We start from the raw sequence: 21889 nt of genomic DNA on the forward strand, positions 1-21889 counted from the left end.
CTGTCCTTCATTTGGAGTGATCAGTACTCTTCAAATTGGCATTGTTTCCAAATCTGGCTATGAAATCAAATTTATAAAAATCTGTTTATATACCTGTGTATATATCCACAGGTTTAAACTGGTTTCCAGTCTTTAATTTTGCACTATGTCTGCATAATTGGTGAAAGCTTTTTTCAGCTGCCCAACAGAACTTAAAACATATTAAAATGAGACCAGTTTTTGTTTCCATGTAGAGAAGTATGATTTTCTTATATGAATAAGCAATAGTTTTTCCTGAAGAAAAAATCTGAGTCGTCCAGTTCACTAACAGGATGATCCTCCATGAATGTGAAACTCTCCAGTAATTTGCTATGTTCTTACTGGTCCACCTGAAGCTTTAGTGTCTATTAATTGCTTATTATTCAAGCTGTGCTCAGAAGATGTGGATATTATACAATTGGCTAAGGTTTTTTTGGTTTTTCCCCCCCGCCATAATATTCAGTAAATGTGCTACAAACAAATTGTCTTCTGAAAAATCTTTATTAAGAGGAAAAAAATGCAGTCAGGATGCCAACTTCACAGGTGTGGGACTAAGAAAATGACTTTAAAAATGTCTTTGATTTCTTGGTTGTTCAGCTTGAGGTGCTTAGGCCCTGATTCTTTTCCAGGGGACCTAACTTTGTGCAGCAGTTTATATATAGTTATATATATTATAGCCTCAATCTTTACATTTACTTTACATTGACACAGCTGCAGCTGTGAATGTTCAGCAGTTCCTCAAATAAAGCCCCAAGTTTTTTTAAATCGAGCTCCCAGAGAATGAAACTGCGACCCATCATTTCTCCTTTTGCAGTTCTCTCCCTCATTCATTTAGTTTCTTTGAACTTTTGCAATGAAACATAGCCAATGACTGCATGGGCAACAGCCTCATTTGCTCTGCAGCTCCAGTTTCTGCTTTCATCTGGGATTATCCCATATGCTGAATATAGCAAGAATACCATACAAAAATTGTGTACATTAAAAAAAATATGTAAAGAATAGATCATAATGTACACAGGGGCTGAATTAGGATTTCCTGGGGAGCGTTAATTCTAAGATTTCCATATCTTTCCATTACTTGACTTTAAAAAATTAATAATGTTCTTTTATAGGAATAAAAATGATGGTTAATTTTCTGCTCTATGTATATAGGGAAATGAAAATGTGAGAATATTATTCTTGAAGACATTAGTGCCTTCTTTTCTACAATATTTTCAGAACTATTATTCCAGAAGTATATATCTATGGCAGTACTAGGCTAATGCTTGAACTCCATGATCTTAGAGATCTTTTCCAACCTAAATGGTTCTTTAAGTGTATGGTTAAGTAGACTGGTGCTTGTGAGATTTGTAAACCTTTTAAAGCTCTGTTTGTTGGAGTTAGCACAGGAAATACTTGCTTGATAGTTATTTATGTTTATATAGGATATGATAATTTGTTTAAATCAAAATTTTAATAGTAAAAAAGGGACTACAGAACTGATTGTGTCAGTGTATTTTAGTGTCCTGGAAAAGATTGCATCATGTGCCGTAGAGACCTTCAGAAATGGTAAATAGAGAGGAGATTCTAGCTATTGTTTTCATTCCTTTGCATCCTTGTTCGAAGTAATTTCAAATCAAGAGCATATTATTTTGCTTTCTTTGTATTATATTTTTACATACAAAAACGCTTAAGGATTTCTCATGAAAAATTCGTTTTGTTATACAATTGTTTTAATTTCAGAATATTTTATGAGCGAGCTGCGTTACAATTTTTATACACAATATTAAGAAGCCTTCCAATAATTAAACAGATGTTTATTACTGCATTATTAGGGTAATGAGTAGAACATGATTTGGGGGAACAAAATAGAGGTCTTTTGAATCATTCAGGTTTTGTTCATAAGTCATCTGGTGTCACAAATTTTGCAAGGAACATTAATCAGTTTAATAGAAACTGATTTTCCTTGCTTTTCAGAAAGTCCCCTCACTCCCATTCCCTCAATTCTCTGAAACTAACCTGGTGTGAAGGAGCCTCCACACTTTTGATTTTTGTAATACCTTTTGTTTAAGATGCTTTTAGTCCTCGAAACTTTGCCTAATATTTTCATATTGATTTTAAAGAACTTCTACCTTGTTAAAAGATGCAATACTCAGTTGGAATTGCACTTGATAGGAGAAGGAGCAATAACATAAATATCTATTTGTGCTACCAGAGAGTTTCTTGAGGTTTCCTCTACTTGCTTCAGCTTGGTCTGAGGAGTGTTGGGCAATGTTCAAAGAAAAGAAAATCTGCCCCCCTGTCCTTAATAAAATGTCTGGGTTTAGTGTAGAGCTGGGCACAGGCTGGCATTCCATTTGTAGCTTCTTGAGCTACAGGGAAATTAATTGTTAAAAGAGAGATTCTCCATGTCCAAAAAGCACGTGGTACATGATTTTTTCCACAACAGTTTAACAAAGAAACATTTAAATATTACACTCTTAATATTTGCTTGAGTAATATGGAGAAGGATGTCACTTCAGCTCAGAAGTGTTTGTGAAGAGTGGATGCCAAAGATGAGAGTGAATTGTTTAGGGTTATAAAAAGGTTGCAACAATGTACAGAGGTATGAGATTATGGAAAAGAATAATCAGGCCAAATATTGGGAGAAATTTCAAATCTGTTGAAGACTAAGTAGGCTGTGATGGAGCTATGCTGAGTTCTAGCTCAGATATTGGCTCAGTCTGTTCTTTTCCACTCTGAGAAAAAAAAAATAGAGAAAATCTAGAGCTGTTCAATAACGAAAGATGTGAGGATGTGGAGGCAAAGAAAATAATGAAAATTGAGATCTGCTTCCATTAGCACAACTTTCTCCTTTCACAAAATAACAAATATTGCAAATCCTATTGATTTTGTTACTTTTCTAGTATGTACATAGCAAGAGACAGGAAAATGAATGTATCATTCTCCTTTTTCATATCAGTTTATATATTCTTTTTGCCAGGGATTGAAAGCAAATTGTGCTGCCTTTTTCCTGTCTGTCCCTGATTGCTGTTGTTTAAAGCCAAAGGGACTTTCTCTTGCCCACATTCTATGTTCACTTGGAAAGTAAATAGAGGTGCAGATACTTAGAGAATAGGTGAATTCATGTAATATACTGTGTACTATCATTGTAATGCAAATAAGGGAGTAACTCCAATGAATACAGCCAATCTAACAGTAAAATATATCTTTTCATGGAATGGAGATTTTAAGTGGAGGAATGAAATGTACATGTAATTTTAATAGACTTAAAAGATATTTCTCTTGTACTAATATGCCGAAACATTGCATCCAAGCAATTACACTGACACTTGAGAAAGCTTCTTTTGACATACAGAGTGTATTGTCTAGTGCAGTGTTCATGAAATTAACATTTTCCTGAAGTAATCATATACAATTAAGTGACCAAATAGTTTTGAGGCAATACAACTGTATTTCACAGGAACTAAATATATTTCTTCACACTGATCCTGCATGTTTTAGTTGAGCAGTCATTAGCATGTTTATAATGGTTCTAATTTAGCACAACATTTTCTGAATTTCATCCTTGAGTCATTTACAAATTGTTCATATTGAGTAAACAAAGGAAACAGATTGCATTTTATACTTAGTAATTTATCTGAAAGAAGAGGGGAGGGTTAATTGTCTGAAAGTTTTGCTCTGTTTGGGGAAGTGATTCTAGTCTTGCCTTGCTTGGCGCACAATGTCTTTTTCCCTCTGTTCTAGGGGGGAAAGGAAAAAAAAAAAAAAACCAGAATGGAGGAGTGAGTAAAATGAAAAATTAGGAGCAGGACAAGATTTGCCACTCCCAAAGGGGAGTGTGGAGCAGAACTGGAGCTGGCACGAGATTATCTAAAACAGTTGGTGCATTCCTTAATGATCAAGTGCTTGAGAAGGCCAGCTCTCTCTCACAGAGCATCTGTGTTGATGTTTATATCAGTGCCCTGCTGTATGGGAAAAGCATGCTTTCTCTTGTTGCTTTTCTAAAAATAGTATGGCATATAGCATTGTATGAGTTATTTTAAGAGAACAAAAACATTTGCAAGGTTAAAGGTCCTGCTTTTTAATAAATAAATAAAAATAAAGGTCAGGACTGTATCTTGGGCTGTTCTTTCCATGAAATCCAAACTCCTTTTAATCTAGACTTTTGCACTGGGCAGCATTCTTCTCTTTGCACTACAGAGTTCCTGTTGAAACAAACCATTTTAGGCAGAGTTGGTAGAAGTTCAGACTCGACAGTTTTTCCCACTAGCTGCATCATAAAAAGCAGGTCTGGAAACCACCCCCAGCTAAATTCCAGTGTTTAGAATGTCTGTTGTTTCATGCAAGATCTAGACCATTCAATTAGTGCAAATGAATTCAGAGGAAAACCAGAACATTTTAATGCCTAATTATTTTTAGTGATCTTGGAGAGTTTTAATTAAAAGTTAAGAGACCTCTCCAAGCTCTTACAGTTCTAATTTTATCATATTGTGGAAATCTTGTCACTATGAAAAAATGTGCAGCAATTGGCGGATCTGCCTGGTTCCCTGTCCTAAACCAAACAGTGTGTTTGGTAGTCAGATCTCAGTTGCATTTCCATTATTGCTCTTGAAAGAAAACATCTACTGTGAGCTGACTGCCTTCTGCATATAATTGAATTTAGGAAGTGTTCTTTGCTTTTTTCCGGTTTTGTTTGGTTGGGTTTTGTTTGTTGGTTGTTTTTTTTTTTTTTTCCTCCTTTTACAAAAAACTTTTACATAGTTTGATAGTCAAGAGTCAATATGAGAGGAGGGAGTAAGTGACTGACCAGCATTATTTGTCTCCTTAACATCCCAAGCAAGACTTAGAATTTAGGAAAGATTTTATTTGTAGTTTGCAACAAAAAAAAAAGCAAAAGAAATTAGCATCTTTTCCTGTTCTAAATGTCACATTGCTCATTTTCATGTTGTGACTGTGTTTTTTGCTTTTCAAGAACTTGAATTTGGAGAGCTTATTGGATTGAGAAATTCCTGAAAAGTTGGCCAAAGAGATCAATTCACTGGCTAACAATGTGTTGAAATGCCTTATATTTTAATTTTCTGTTAGACCATGACAATTAATTATGGTACAAGGATGGTGTGGAAATTGAGAAGGATGAGATGAGATTCTCCTGACCTGCTGCTCCACTGACAGCAAGATTGAAGCCAAGCTGCTTATGAGCAGAAGGCAGTGGCAGTATATTGCAAATAGGGATGTTAAGCCTTCAGGCTGATTTTTGATTAGTTTTGTATTGTTGCTGTCTCCTTTTATTTAAAGTTTATTGAGACAGAAAAGGATAATTTGTGTTTGAAAGAAATAAAAAAGGAGCGATGGCAACAAAAAAATCTATTTTAGTAATTTTACACAAATGCTACGTCTTTGGATTAAAACAGAATAGATGTACCATCCAGCAGTAAAGTTTCTAATAGTCATGCTGAAACCCTATTTTATTTTTCAAGTAGTGAATGAAAACATGAAGTACTTAATTTAATTTTGAATTGTTAGAAGATGATAAAATTGTGTTTTTTCAAAGTGAATTAAATTAACCTTTTGCTTTTCTCTTTGATACTGAACTGTTAGAGTTTGCATATAATTTTAAAACACATAACATGATGCATGAAAATTAGGAAATATTTTTATGATTTCATTCTATACTAGGTGGTTCTTTACCTCAAGGAGATCTGATTGGCAGTGAGCTCACAAATGGCACATAAGCAAGCTGTTGCCATGTACTCAGAGAGGAATCTGTTAACTAAAGTTTCCAACACAGGTGTATTAAAACTCATCACAGGTTTTTAAAGGACATACTTAGTTTTCTGAATATGTCACAATTTTAATACTGGATCTAATAATAGCAACAATGAACCTGCTGTTTTAGTTCAGTTGTAAGTTACAAAGATTGACTAGAGGACATTTAAATTCTGCTTGAGTATTATTCATAAATTTCTGCACTGGTTTCATTTAGATTTTTCTACTCAGAGGAGGAATTAATATTCTGTGAAAAATAATGAAACAAATCTTCCTCTTTTAGATCTGTGATGTGTTGAGTTATTATTTTAGATGTCATGTCCCTAGCTTCACCCACTTGAAAAAAACACGTTTGAGCTTGAAGCATGGGATGAGATGTGCAAAGGTGCAAGAGGAATCAGGCCAAAAATGTAGTCACTGTAGTGTTAATTTGCAATTTAGTTGGTTTTGGGGGAAAAACAGCTCTTCTCTAGAAGGAATCAAGTGCAATAGGCCTAGTAGGCACACAAATGTCTGTCACAAGGAGTTCATAATCTTATTTAACATTCTTTCAAAGAAAGAAAAGACCCACACAATGCTTTTTCTCAAACAAATATTTCATAGGTGTTGACAGGCTAATTCCACTTGTGCTGTTTTTCTTATACAGACTTGAATGAGGCATGTGAACTCATTTGACAAAGGCTGGTCCAAAGGACACCTTTTCTCCCTTGGAGTTGAAGGCAAATAAATGTAATGAGAGTAGCTTGGGAAATATAGAACATTAGAGATGAAGGAACTTGCAAATTGATATTTAGTCCCAGACCCTGCTCAAATGTGATATTTTTATGTTTAGCAATATCTACTAAATTAAAATAGGATGTAACTATAGACTTAGTCCTAAAATAGAGACAAAGATGCCTTTAGTTCTGTAGTATCATTCTTCTAAAATGCAGAAAAGAACCTCATCCTCCTCCCACTGTGGATCTGATCATGTTTTAGAGCATTTTCTTTTGCAGCATGCCTGATTTCTCTTCTAAATCCTTATCTTTCCCAGTGCCTCTTTCCTTGAGATGTAACAATTCAGATGCACGTAGAAATGTCACCTATACCTCTATACCTTTGATTGAATTATATTTCTGTATTGTTTATGAACTTGCTGTGCATTTGCAATCATTATTAATAAATCAATGTGCTTTTGTCTTCTGTCACAAAGTAATGTGTGTATTCAAAAAGAATTGTATGCAAAACAAGTCATGTTTTAGAACTCATATCATTAATAATTATCAGTTTGCAGTATTGTTACAACATGTTTTGAGGGAAGCTTATTATAAAAGAAATAACAAGGCACTGCACAGTAGAAAGAATAAGACAGTTCAGTTGATCACTGGTATAGGTGTTATAAATATGCCAGTCTGTACTATAGTGTTTTATTAAGTCTCAAAAAGTCAAAGCTGATTTGAAATAATAATGTCTGACAGTCAGGGCTTTGAAGTTTTGCTGCTGCACTCTCACATTTAGGTTTTCTTTTATGTATGACTTTACCATAAAAAAACAAAAACTCACACATGGCATGAACGTCTTTTTTTTTTTTTTCTCTTTTTTTTTTCCCCCTGTATTTCAAAGAAAGTAATGGGAGGCTACTTCAGTGAATTAAGAGGAAAAAAAAAAAAAGAAAAAAAAAAAAAAAGGAACAAGCCCCCCAAATCAATGAGGATAGGTACAGGCCACTGTCAGGTTATACAGTATTCATGTAAGCTATAGCTGGGGTGAGTAACTAGTTGAAGAATGCAAAAGTGAAATTAAAAGGAAAAAAAATCAGAACCGAAAACGGGGGAGAATAAGGATGAGACAAGAGGCAAAAGCTAGTCCTGATTCAAACAAGATGACTTTCATTCAGTCAGAAGAACTTGAGAGCTTGGCTGTGATAGCTAACACGCTTGTTCTTCATCACCAGCCGTGCAACAAAGAGCTGGATTCCATCCATTCCATGACTGATTGATTACCCAACGGACAAATGTTAATTCTTTTCATCGATGCTTTGTCATTGTGAAGAGATCCTTTTCATCTAACACCTAGGGTTTTTTCCCCCTCAGCTTCCCCCCCCCACCCCCGATTATATATATCTTTTAACATCCTCTTCTCATTCACCTTTGCAAAACTGTCATGTCTAACAAGATTCTCACAGTACTTTAAACTCCTTTAGTTTACAATTAAAATTGCTAACTAAGTATGTAACAAACCGTGATATTAAATAATACTCAATGATTTAATTTAGTCATCATAATTATACTTAACCTGTTTGCTGTCCTTGAAGGAAATTTTTTCCTAGTTCACAAGAGAAGAATATAAAGGAAGAGAAGCTGCGTGTTTTTTAATAGAATAAATTGCTCCGGTGCAACTTCACGAGTTTGATCCTACATGTGCCAGTAGAAAATATGTTACTTTGCAGCATAAGCCCAACTGTGGCTTATAAAGTCAGTGAGAAGAGCTAAAAATGTATAAATGCTAATTTCTTTCATTGCCTCTTTTATAATTGTCTTTAGCAAGAATACCCCTGAATTTTGCAAATGTCGGGATGCACAAGGCTTTGGAATGGTGCAGGAGCAGTGCAGGGAGAGTGATGCAGTGCAGATGTGAATTCGGGCTCCTTTCTGCACTGCTCTGTGCCCGACTCCAAGTCGATGTTTTGTTTCCAAAATGAATCAAATCAGAAAATGAATCAATATGGATGAAGATGTTTTACTGATGTCAGAGGATATGTCTGTAGATTTATATGATTTTATAGGTTTTATATCGCTGTAAAAATTAATTTTCAGTACAGAAAAAAGAAAAATAACATCTGATTCACAAACCTTTTCAAAATGTGTGTTTGTGAACACGGAATACAGAACTTGAGGGGAGTCGTGCTTTTCAAGTATAAGCCTTTGTATTTAGTTTTGCGTGTAATGTGGAGGACCTGTAGAAGGCTTTAACCACATATCATTATTTTAAATATGAAAAATTATGCAGAAGAAACATGGTAATTGAAAGTTTACAGGATTTTCACAGCGCTACTTTTACAATGATATAAAAAGTTTATTAAAAGGCTGATTGTGTAATCATTTTTGTAATCCTCCCAATAGCAAAATACAGTAACTATAAATTGTGTGGTCAGATCCAGAACACAGAATTTGAATGAGATAGGGATGTTAAAAGAACTCTTTCTTAAGGAATTTTTCAACCATTTGTAGAGAAAAATTCTAACTAGCAATGTGATTATATCAAAAAGGCACACAAATAGACCTGTTTTCCAATCTAGCTCTTTCCCAGTCTGTCTTTAGAAATACATTTTTTGCCCTTACATAATATAAGAACACTACAGATAAGCATGGGTGTTCTTAGGGAACAGTGAGGGAAGAAATAAAACAAGTGCTTTTGAGGAAAAGTATTTTATCAACTGCAGTAATATGCTAGTTATTTCTTTTTTTCCCTTCTTTATTGAAATCTATTTTTTTCTTTGTGTGAATTGAGGAAAGCATCTTAGTTAAAAGCAGTAGAATATATAACTTAGAGCAAACACCAAAATAAAATTCTGAAGCTCTTTTCCAGGGATGTGGGGTCTGAAATTTTGGCAGGGGAGAAACACAGAAACGTCTTTTTAAACTAATCATGATATCACAAAAAAGGACAAATTATAATGTTCTATTGATAATTGATGGTTATTTCTTGATTCTCCTATTATCAGGCCAGAACTCATAAAAGTAATAAGTGCCTGTTATTGTTAAAAGTAAATTGTTATTATATAACTAGTATTTTAACACTGCCTATTGCAACTTACAGCTCCTTAATTTTGTCTCTTTCATAGAAAGATATAATTAGTAAATAAATTAGCTTTTCTGCTGAAATATTACTTCAAAAATATTTATGAGCTGTGTTGTCTTTCCATGGAGGCTTGCACGGTGAAAATGTGTTGCAATTAAAACCTGATCTTTGATCTCTTGGTAGTTATAGTTTGGTTTGCTTTCAACCGGGTTTTGTTTTGTTTGGGGTTTTTGTTTGTTTGTTTATGTCAAATGAATTACACTAATGAAATTTTGGGCTGAAATGACTTGTACCCTTAAATACAATTGGCCATATGACCATTTTCTTCCTTAAACTTCTCCCTAAATCTTTAACTCCTCCTTTTGTGACCTCTTTGAATGTCTCTCCTCCCTCTGAGTATTTTTGGAATCCTCTGAAGCAGAACAAACTGTTACCCGTTGCAATGATATGATCTGTGTTGCCATTCTTAAATCTGGGCTTTTTGCTTTTGCTTTCACATGTGTGAGTGCTTCTGCTGGGACTGCTGAAATGAGAATTTCAGCTGCGATTTGACCTTAATCTGCCAGTAATTTAGTGAAAGTTAAGTTAGACTGAATTCTACCTTCTCCTACAACCCACTGTTAATTCGTGACTGGAGTAGGACCAGCACAAAAATAATTAGAATTTGGAATACTATTTGGCAAACTGGGCTTAAGGGTTTACAAGGAGTTCAGCACAGATATTTGTGAGTCTGCCTGCAGGTGAAAATAAGCACTAAGAGTTTAACAGAGATTTTATTGTTGCTAACTGGGGAGGAAAACTAATTGTTGAGTTGTTTGTGAAGTTTTCTTGATAAGTGTTTAGAAATCTGAAATGTGCTTCTTAAAAGCCATAAAAAGCCACATCACATCAACCACAGAATCACACAATTCCTGAGTGGGAAGGGAGCTTAAATACAATTTTATTCCAATCCCCTGCCATGGGCAGGGACATTTTCTACTGGATCAGGTTGCTCAGAGCCCCATCCAACCTGGCCTTGAACACAGTTAGGGATGGCGCAGCCTCAGCTTCTCTGGGCAACCTCTTCCAGTGCCTCACCACTCTCACAGTAAAGAATTTTCTCCTAATATCTAATTTAAACCTATTCTCTTTCAGTGTGAAGCCATTCCCCCGTGACCTGTCACTTCATTCTCTCTCCATCTTTCTTGTAGGCTCCCTCCAGGAGAATTTGCAGTCTTTAGGCTCCCTTCATAAGAATTTCTAGCTTAAAAATCACCTTTTCTAGGTATCTGCAAGGTTATCTATAATTTAGACATCAGAACCAATTAGTTTAATTTAGGAACTGAAAAAAACCTTTAGAATTTATTGAAGTCTGTTATGCTCAATGTACAATTTTGTAGTGGGATTGGGGTCTGATCATATGAAGCTTACTGGGGCCAATCTTTTACTTTCTCCAAAGTGTAATGACTTCAGTGACAGTTTTGCCTACAGAAGGCCTCCCAGGCTGGGGCAAAGCCTTGAAATGGATTCTGAAGTTCATGTGATGAGAGCTGATCTTCTAATCATTGCATGTTGTTTATAGCGTACTGAGAAAATTTCTGATACTGTGAACATCGAATATGTAGAGTGCTTTCATGAATTCCATGGAGACATTATGTGAATAACTGCTGCATTGACATGGGTATAAAAATGGGTTTCAGATGTCACTGTGTGCCAAATTTCCAAAAAAAGCTACTAAATCTTCATGTATAATTTCGAGTGTACAATCATTCTCAAATGAAAAAGACAGAATTCGTATATACATTGGCAATCTATGCATGTAAATTGGCAGTTAGCATGCATAAATCCTCAACGAAGTTTTTCTTTCAATTAGACCCTTGTTAAATCCATAGTAACTCCATTAACCTCAGGGGAATTACTTTGGATTTAAAATGCAGTTAAATAAGAACTCTGTTTGGCTGCAAGATCATTTCCTTTCACAGCTATGGTTCGGCTGGTACTGGGAGAACAGTTTTAAAATGAAGGTGGTACCTGTTTTCCTGTAAGAATATGTTTCATAATTCTTTTTTTTATTTTTTTTTTTTTCCCTAAATAGATTCATCCTGTATGGAAAAGCTACTTTCTAAAGACTGGAAGGAGAAGATGGAAAAATTAAACACAAGTGATCTCCTTGGAGAAATTAAAGGTATCTCACTCTATCAAATTTTAAATGTTTGCATATATTTTAAGAAAGAGATTGAGGATTTTTGGAAGTTCAGAAAAAATAATAGAAATAGCTGTCATGACTAGAGGGTGCCATTCTTTCCAGGCAACTAACCCTGGTTTTTAATGTTTATCTTTGAAAGGATGGATGAGTGTGCCAAAAAAATGGAGTATGTCACAATCAGTTATAGGCAGTATCAGGGATGTTATCACAAAGCACCAGGTTAGTTACATTAGTTCACTGACACCAGCCATATATCTCTGAGCAGAGGAAGAGGAAGAAATGCAGAGTTACCAGTAGTTGGTACTGCTTCTTCCCAATTGCACAAACTGTGTGGAGAAATAGCTTTCTGATTATAAAAGGTGGTAATTGTGTCATTGCTATTCTAATATCTTTGATTCAAAATGGGAAAAAAAAAATTGGTTCTATTAATCCCCTTGTGCAGAGAAAGGGCAGGTATGGATAAAATTTGGGACTTACCGAAATCAGTGCAAAATTTGTCGTATATGTGGGCAATAAATTGCAGAATTCTCATTATTTCTTGAACCAGCATCCTAGGAAAAGTAGAATTCTCTTGACTGTTAAGTACTAGGTAGAAAACTTGAAGTGTTTTCCCCCACCCATCAATTCTTCTCTGCATTTTCTTAGTAAGTAGAAAGTCAGTGTTATTGATTAAGCAACAAATTTAGCATGTGCTTTTTTTGGTGCTGTGAGAAGGGGTCATAAGGCATGTTTGAGGAGTACACAAAGTACCCAAGATTTATTTCTTTTAATTTGTATAATTTTGTTAAACTGCAACTACAAAGGTGTGGAAACAAAGAGTCACGTTCATAATATTAATAAATCTTTCCTGTAAAATTCTTTAATGAAAAAAAAAGTATTCTATTTGATGAAAATTGATGCTTAGGGATTTAAATTTACACTGGGGAAATTCAGGATAGTTCTCTTTTTTTTTTTTATTTTTATTATACAAGTAGATGAAAGATTGGCTTTTTTAAATAAGTAAGTTTTAATTGGTTCCTTCAGGACCAAAAATCTGTTGGATTCTCCTGATTTTTCTGGTAGAATTATGACAATCCATATATGTTAGGCAGGTAAGAAATCCCACGGTAATATCAGTGACAGAAAGATAGCATAAAATTTTGTAGGAACATGTTAAAACTGACTGCAATAAAATCCCCCAAAAATTGTCTTGAAATCACAATCTATTTAAAGCCATATTGTCTCTTAATAGTGTGGAAAACATTGAATGCTAGTCGAATTATTATTGTCTATTAATTGCAAAATATAGCTACTTAGTCTTTAAATAGAAACTACTTGAATGCTATTAGCGAATCAAATTTAAAAGAGGTGGCATGTCTAACAATGCAGAATAATGTTCTTTATTCTTTTATATGGCACAAAATGCTTTCTAATGACATCTCATTTATTGAGAAAGAAAGGTTTGCTTCTCTGGATTTACGTTGCTCCTCTTATTTTCTTAGCATGTGTGTTCTCTGCAGAGCGAGTGGGTAGAGCTCTTGCCTCTCATCCTTTTCTCATCTACCTACAAATCACTCTCAGATTTGAAAGAATTCTCTACTACCTTTTCCAGAGGAATAGCCTATTAGCTGTATGAAAAGGATCATCAGATATGGCTCAGCATATTTATGTGTTGCTAGTCCCTCAGTTAGTTTCCGCATCCTGTTTCCTGTGTAACCTGTCCTTAAGTTGTCATAATATCTGTAATGTTCATCCATGCTGCTTGTTGGCTTTCAGCAAGATGTGATGCTGAATCTTTGCTACTGCAGCTGCATTTAATTTTTTAAAAATAGAACCAACATGGAAGACAAGTAATGGTTGCTGTTATGCTGTGCTTTAGACTCCAAACCTCTTGACAAAGGCATTAGTGTCGTTTTATAGAAGATGAAAACTAGGTGCAGGGTTACATAGCTGGAGGAGGAACAGGTCTGAAGTGGGAATCCTTCCTTGGGGCTCCCAAACCCATGGCCTAACCACTGTCTCCAGGCTGCTTGCCCCTGAGCCAATAAAACCACTATTAATCCAAGAGTCTGCTATTAACTCCTATTAGCATTTGTGTACTTTAAATCAGCTCAGAAAGGGAAAAAAACCACCCCAAAACAAACCAACAAAAATATCTAACACATGGCAACATGAAAACCTGATTACATGCAGGAAACAAAGCAAAGTAGGGGAAGCAAATAAATCCTTTCATTATTCAAGGTGATAGATTCTACAATCATGAAGTTCATTTTCATAGTGATGATTGAATTTCCAGCAAGGTAACTGACAGGGTATTCTGGGATCTGAAGGAACTACACATGAAAACCTGTTGTCTTTGGGAGGTCAAATATATTTTTCCTTAATTTCCATTAGATTCTAAATAATTTTATTGGATTGCCCTTGTGAAGAATTTCTGCTCATATTACTGAGAGCCTAACTTAAAGACATGAAGTGATGCGGTAAAAATAAATAAATGAGTTCATTGGGGAAAAAAAAAATCCTGATTATAAGAAAGGAAGGTGTGGTCCTGTGAGGAACTGCTCTTTGCACTGACTGTTACTGGGAGTTGTTTATTTTAGAGAGAAGGCGTTGTTCTCACTGAGGATAACCTGAGCACATATTCTTCCTCTGTGTCTGCACAACCACAGCCCTCCCCCTTCAGTGAAAGACTAGCATCTTGGTTGTGGGAAGGCAGTTCACTAAGAATCAGTGCCAGAAAAAAAAGGATGAAAGCAGGAAAAAAAAATGTACCACTGACACAAACTGTTTCTATTCATGTTTGGGAAGCACACAGACAAGAAGAAAAGATAATTGGCTGAGAGAAACAAATAAAAACGGTATTTTCTTGCTTTACCTTCTATATTTAGAACACAATAGTGTTAATCAAGATATAATTATAAACTATATCTATTAATTCAGACAATAGAGGCCAATACAAAAGTAACAAACAGTGAATAATTCATTTTTTCTCAGTGTGGGATTGTTCCTGTTCACAATTATTCTTGCATAGTGTGCTTCACTTGTAAAATTGCTTTTTCTGAGTTTCTTTATTAGGATTGCAGTTATTGATAATGGTCCAGATTCTTCCTTGAATTCCTGCCAAACAAGCCATTGACTTCAGGGAGGTTGCATGAAACTGAGGAGAATCTGGCAGAATGCTTTGTAGCCAAATTCCAGTGGTTAAATAAGTCTGCTTGTTCATTGGATATGTTTATAAATGAAACACATAGGTCAAATTTTCAAAGGTCTCTGAAGCAGTTGACCTGAGTTAAATGCCTTGCTCACCTGGAAAAAAAAGCCCGGAGCTGTCTGTGCAAATCAATAGATTGTATGCTATTTGCCAGGGTGTGCATGTAAATAGATTCATTTAAAGTATACAAGCAATTTGTTAGGCTTACATCTGGCTTTTGCAGTATTTGGTTTCTTTTCTATAAAAATTAGGATCAGGAAATACTTTTCATTCTAATTGTTGTTATTACATATTTGAGTAAACAAAGTGAGGCAGGACTCTTTTCTTGATTTCCAGATATTTGGGTGCACAGAGCTCTGTCCTCACCCTCCCTCACTGCATGTATTTCTGTTGCTTGGTTATCTAGCTTTTCTTCAGCAGCCAGAGCTAGGCAGAGTAGCATCATTTATCACTATACAGAGTCTGTTTTAAGTTTTCTGTTTCTGTTCCAAATATAAATCTCTGGAATAGCACGGTCTTGCATGCATCAGGCAGTTGTCCTACTGAAATAGCCCGCAATGGTCTTTCTCAGCATGCAGAGTCTTTGAAGATCAAATAAGAAAGGTCAGTCTTTAAGTAACTTAAGCAATGATGTTATCGTGGAAGGGTCAGAATTGGTCTAGCAGCCTGAGAGGAGAGTGACTCCTGGGTCAGCAGCTACTGTGCTGCAGGTTAGTCCTCTGCCTTCCTTCGGTGCTGTTTACAACTGGACTCTCTATATTTAAAGGCATTGTGACTTGAATGTCACATGCTGTCTTTGTACAGTAGGCTCTATTTTGGGGAGGTGAGTGATTGATGTCCATGCCTTTATCCAACACAGAAGGCTGTTTCCATTATGCTCCCCGTGCTTATCCCACCTCCTTTTATATTTGCTGCTTTAGGAGTAAGAGTCGAAACCCCCTGTTCTGTGTGGCATGTGCACATTTAATGGCCTCAAAATGTTTGGGTGGGTGGGAGGCAGCATTCCTGTTTCCTAGGAAAAGTTGAATTTAGTATAATGAAGCAACTTCACCCACTTGATAAGATATCCACATATTCTTGTAAGATATCCACAATTTTGGAAGATATTTGTCCCTGGTAAGAAAACAGGAGAGACGTGAGGAGGTGTGTTCTAGGAGCATTTTTTGTGTGTATTAATGACTGGAAGAGGACAGTGAGGCACAACTGTTTGAATCCAGTAATTTAACACTCTCCATTTCTGGAATAGTCTTGGAAAGAGTCGTGCATGAATGAATCCTTGAGAAAGTTGTGGTTTTTACAGTGAATTAATTTTTTTTTAACAACATGCATGATTTACAAAACATTTTAAAATGTTAGTTTTGCTTCTATTTTATAGAAATTGTCTTCACAGATGAGCTTTCAGGTGTTTCTTTCTGCACTATATCAAATGTAAAGTCCATTTTGAGGAAAACAAATCTATTTTCCTTTAGCCCTGATCAACACCGTAGTCTGAATTTGTAGTAATTATTTTTCAGTATAATTGCAGAAAATTCTTTCTCATGAAGACTAAGGGTATATAACAGTCTGCCTCATAAATATGTATAAATAAATATATATAAGTCTTATATCACAGAGGCACTCAGAGGTTTTTAATTATGTCACTTTGTATGGCTATAGACATTTCAAAGCTCCCCTTTGTGCTCTCTGTTATAAACATATTTTATTTCTTTTGAAGTCTGTGTGATATACATACTAGCAATTAAAAACCCAGCTCAGGCTTTGAGACACAAGGTCTTCTTAATTAAAACTCAAACAAAAGCTACAAGCAGAAGCCCCACTATATGATTAAGGTCTAAAGTGTTATGATACATTAGAATCATTGTTAACTGCTAGGATTTAAAAAATCAATACACAGGAAAAAGAATCAACTGGTTCCAATTAGTGAAACCAATGAAAACATTCAACAAAACAGCCCAGTCCAGAACCCCTACACCCAAATCCCCAAGAAATTGGTCCTGATTAGGAATATACCACGGGCTATAAAGGTTTTTCATAGTGAATTTATTGCCATGATGCAATGAAGTGATATATTCAGCTTTGTGTTGCAGCTCTCCAGATCAGAGCAGTACTTTTGTTTTGCCATTACTCCAGCCACTAGCACTTTGTGTAACATGGTACAAGGGCTGTGCTTCCAGGCCTAACCTGACCTTCTAAATTAAAACATTTGAATGCCTGAAAACTTCATAAGCACTTCCAACAGTTAATGTTTGCACACCCTTTAGTCAAATTTGCTTGAAGAAGGTAATGAATTCCAAAAATAAAAATATTTTGGTTAAGCTTACCAAGACCCACTGTATCCATTTGTTAAGGTCAAGATAGCAGCACAATTAGACTAATCACCAATGTGAAACACATTCTACTATATTATCTCATTTCTCCTTGGCTTTTTATTTTAATACTTTTTAATTTTAAATATATTTCTTCAGATTCTAGATTTAAACAGACATACCTCCAGTTGTACAGAGAGAGGGTGGCTCTGTGGAAGAGATTGGACTGCTCGCTGTACATAGTGCTAGTGTTTAAATTATGTACATATAAGTCTTGGCAGGATTGAAAGTGTGTTTATCACATTAAAAAAAGCCAAACGTTTTTGTTGCTCTAATCTTTTGGTGAGAGGGTTGTATTTCAGTGCCACCTCTCACAATCATGCCTACTTCTAATGTTGAAAGTTAATGACTATTACCATTTCTAGTTCTTAAAACTCCAGAACTATAAATTACACTGTAATCAACCTTTCACATAAATCAGGTTTTCCATATTGCCGAATATATTTTATAAAAAAACATCAAGCAGGATGCATGCCCTTTAGTTCCAGGCACACAATGAATTTTTTACTTACCACAATCACAGAAATCTATATGTTTTTTACCTTATCAGTGTATATTTCTAAGCTTAACTATTCAGAGGTCAATGTATGAACTCTGCACTAGACTGAAATAAATATGACAACCCACTTATATTCTGGGTTTTTGAAATATGTCCCAAATAATGTAGCAAGAAATAGTATCAACTGTTCATGGGAAAAAGCAACAAGATGGATAATGATGCTAATAATAAGGAACTAAAACAGCAATACATTTCTTTTGCACATTAGAACAGACTGCCTTCTTGAATGTGATCCATTCTTTATTTTTACAATTAGTGGCAAGAAAATGTACGGTATTAAAATGTGTTTATTTTCAACTGCCATCTAATTTTTTTTTTAGCAGAAAAGAGAGTGCCTATAAACTAAAAATTACAAGTCCATTTTTTCCAATTTTTCCACAAAAAATTGCTATCTTCCTCTGTTGGGAGGTTGTTCTGGTGGTGTGTATATATATATATATATATATTTATTTTCAGTATATCCGTCATTGCTTTCTGTAATAAATGCAGGCCCTTTAACTGCAGTAGAAATGCTTCTATGTTGAAGAATGTATCACTGCTTGGAACCTAAAACCTTCTCCTCTGGAAGTGGATGTCAGTGCAAATTTTCTTTTGACTCCAGTCTTAGCTTAGTTGCCAATGAGGTTTCTTACCTTTAGTCATCAACAGGAGTTTTATTTTGCTAACACACAACCTCTTATGGAAAAGGAAGTGTATATGTAGCCTTGCACTGTTAAAACAAAAGTGGAAGCTCCATTTCTTGTATTTCATCACTCCTCAGTGCTTTTCACTTGTTGTTGCTGTAGACTTACAAAGTCAAATCCTGATAAATTGATGAAGGTCAGCATTTATCTTGAAAAATACAGATAGGCACAGTACAGAAAGGACCATAATTTTCTGGTCAGTTTGGGTGTTATGGAAACCTCCACATGTGCTTTTATCAGACTTTTGTTATTGGTGTTCCATGTTCAGGTATTTGAAGTGCCATAAAAAGATCACAATGTCCTGTAACATTCTGTCCCTGGGCACTGTTCAGCCTGTGGCAGGGTGTAAGGAAAGGGCAAACACACACTAATATCTCCTCAGTATACTCTTCCAATTTCCCATGAAATATGATCAATGGGTTGCTCGATTCAGAGGTGGTAATTCAGGTTTAATGACCCTTGATAGAATTATCATCTATGAACGTGTCCAATCACTTTTGAACCCTTTAACAGGCAGCTGCAAAGTCTGTGGGGATAAGCTCAGCAGTTAGCAATATGGTGTATATTTGCACCTAGTACCTTGCAGGTGTCCCCCCGGTTTTAGAATGGACATTCTTAGAATGAACTGTCCTCTGCTCATCTCCTCTCTTTCACTACACTCTGTCACTTTTCCAGGTTGAAAAGTAAAAATATATTTATTTATTTATCATATGAAAGCTTTTTTGTACTTTGTCCTCTCTCCTCAGCCTTCTCTATAGTTAATTTGGAAAGAAACCCCTTGCATAAAACATCACTTTCTGAACTACATCAAACTTTGGCACTGAACAGTGAGAACCTTTGTGGTGATCCTTTTCACTTTCAATTGGTTTTAAATCCCATTTCTGAACAGAAACTTGTGTCTTGAAGTGGAATCTTGATGTGTGGATATTGTGTGCTAATGAGGAGGTCCTGATGATACCATAGATTCTTTTTTAAAAAATTTTTCTTAAGAGATATGTAGAAATATCTTACTGAGAGCTTAACAAACTGTGGACCCTGAGGCAAGTCAGAAATGTCATCTGTAAGACTCAAGGCACATAGCTTTGGTATTGAGAAAAAATGAAGTAGGAACACATTTAGTAACTCCCTTGCAACTGATAATGGCAAGAACATAATGTGCAACCTGACACAGCCACTGCCTCACAAGCCTAAGCTCAATGAGGAATAGAAGAAGAAATACAAGAAGGGTTGTCCTTGTCCCCTCTAAACAAGTTGACCTTTTAGAAGAGGTTAATTATCAGTGTTTTTTTCAAGATATCTTGATTTGTTTAACTGTGTCACCTCACTTAGGATCTGACCAATGACATCTGACAGTTTTCTGCCAAAGGGCAAATCTAGCCAAACTGGGCTCATTTTCCTCCTTTTCACCTCCTCCTGCCAACATTAAAGGGATTTCAGGCTAATCACAATCCCCTTGCTCCAGTCAGGTCATTTACAATACTGTCCCCTTACTTGTTGAGTGAATTAATATCAATTCTTTTTCTCCCTGAAATGTTTATTTGGATTAAAGTAAATGATTTATCTATTTTCCATTTCAACCAATTTTTTGTTTGCTTTCTTGGGGTTTTTTTGTTTGGTATTTTTTACTTGTTTTGGTTTGGTTTGTTCTGCCAATAGAGAAAATTTTCAAAAACACTATAAAGATGAAGTCCTATCAATCAATTAATACCAATATATGGTATTTTAAAGGAAATAGATGTATTGAAATAGTTTCCATAGAAATGTGTCTGAACTGAGGAAACACAAATCTATGAAGGATGTAGCCTGCCCTGATCCTATGAATTCATTGTAGATAGTACTCTCTGTGATAATAATATTAATAGATTTATAGCCAGGCAGCTTGATCAAAACTGGATCTTTGTCATTAGTTCTCACATGGAAACCATGTTATTGTGAACATATCTTTCTTACCCATTTCCCTTTAAATTGCTGTTAGCTCAACCTACATATCCTAATATCGAGCTTAGTCTGTATTGATATATTTTAACAAAGTTTAGTATTAGACACATTGTCATAAATGTTCTTGAAGAGTTATCCAAGATTAAGCTGAGACCTGTTCAATAGCTGCTTAAAATTTGTTGCCCCATAGATAGCACTAATGAGAGGCTAACACACTCATGTTGGGAATGAATCTTCATGTCTATTAAGATTTGTTTGAATAGGTTTCCATCACAACAGGTGCACAATTACTTTATGAGTAAAATATTATCAGCCTTCCAAATTAGCCAGGGCAAAATGCAAGTTGTCTGATTAAATAATCAAACCCAATACTTAAAATGCACTTGATTTCCATGGGAATTTTAAGATGCTAAGTCCCAGTCTATCAGTGAAACTGTGATTGTTTGCAGCATGCAAGTAGCAGCTTGTAGAGTATCCTGTTTGGTATGTTTTACATAATTCACCCTACATTATACAACACAAAACCACTAAAAAAGGATATAATAATGGGTTTTACTTCTAGTAAAACAATTTTAATCTTCCAATGAAGGTATTATATTGTGCATTAAAATTGGAAAAAAAAGTGGGCCTCTAATGGAAAATAGTTTGAAAGTGTTCTGCATTCAATTAGGGGGCACATCAGTTTGGAAATACAAAACCCAATGTTCTTTTAAAATAATTTAGTTTATGAAGAGGGAGGGACTAGAGGAAAATCCGTGAGTCTGAAGTGCAGCTTGCAGTGTGGAGATCACATATGTCACCAGTTACTAAATGGCTTAGTAAACACAGTAACTCAGGGACCCAAGAAGTGGGTCAAACCTGAAACAGTATGTTCCCCACGAAGGGGAAACTTAGCAGTGCAGCTGTCAGGCACAGATTATATACAGGTAACTGTTTGTTTTCATATCTGAATCTGTTTGTCAATCAAGGAACGCTGTGAATCAGGAGATGGGATCTCAAATACAAAACCACAAAGTCAGAGACAGCATCTGGAGGAGCTCCAAGCCACAAAAATTAGGGAAGAAACACAGAGGGAACAAAAACTGTAAATGCTTGCATGGATTCTGCCTCTATATACATTGAATTTAAATAATTGTGTTGATACATCAGTAATAATAATTGCTGATAAAAATTATAGTCCTTATTTTGGGCAGCAATATGTTTTACTAAATGTGAAATTAAATGCAATTTGTATTAATTAGGGATAATATGAAAGTATGTAAGCGGTTGACATTTCCGACATTTTTAAACACACTACTATGTGTGAAGATAGATCTTTAGCATTTGTTTTGACTTGGAAATACTGTGGATTGATATATACCCCCAAAGTATTCTGTTGACATAAGATCCCAGTTCTAACTCCTGAGATCAGAAAAGTATTTA

The 21889-nt window shown here is 35.3% G+C and overlaps 1 protein-coding gene across 8 annotated transcripts in view; it reads left to right on the forward strand.

Annotated features, from left to right (window-relative positions):
* Positions 1–21889, forward strand: part of SOX6 (SRY-box transcription factor 6) — a 370558-nt gene that overhangs the window by 187327 nt on the left and 161342 nt on the right. For all 8 annotated transcript variants that reach the window (XM_033062597.1, XM_033062598.1, XM_033062599.1 and 5 more), the window contains one exon: positions 11621–11710. In XM_033062597.1, coding sequence (XP_032918488.1) covers positions 11621–11710 — 90 coding nt within the window. The remainder of the gene's footprint in view (positions 1–11620; positions 11711–21889) is intronic.

This window comes from Catharus ustulatus, chromosome 6 (genome assembly GCF_009819885.2).
Source record: "Catharus ustulatus isolate bCatUst1 chromosome 6, bCatUst1.pri.v2, whole genome shotgun sequence".
NCBI classification, from domain to species: Eukaryota; Metazoa; Chordata; class Aves; order Passeriformes; family Turdidae; genus Catharus; species Catharus ustulatus.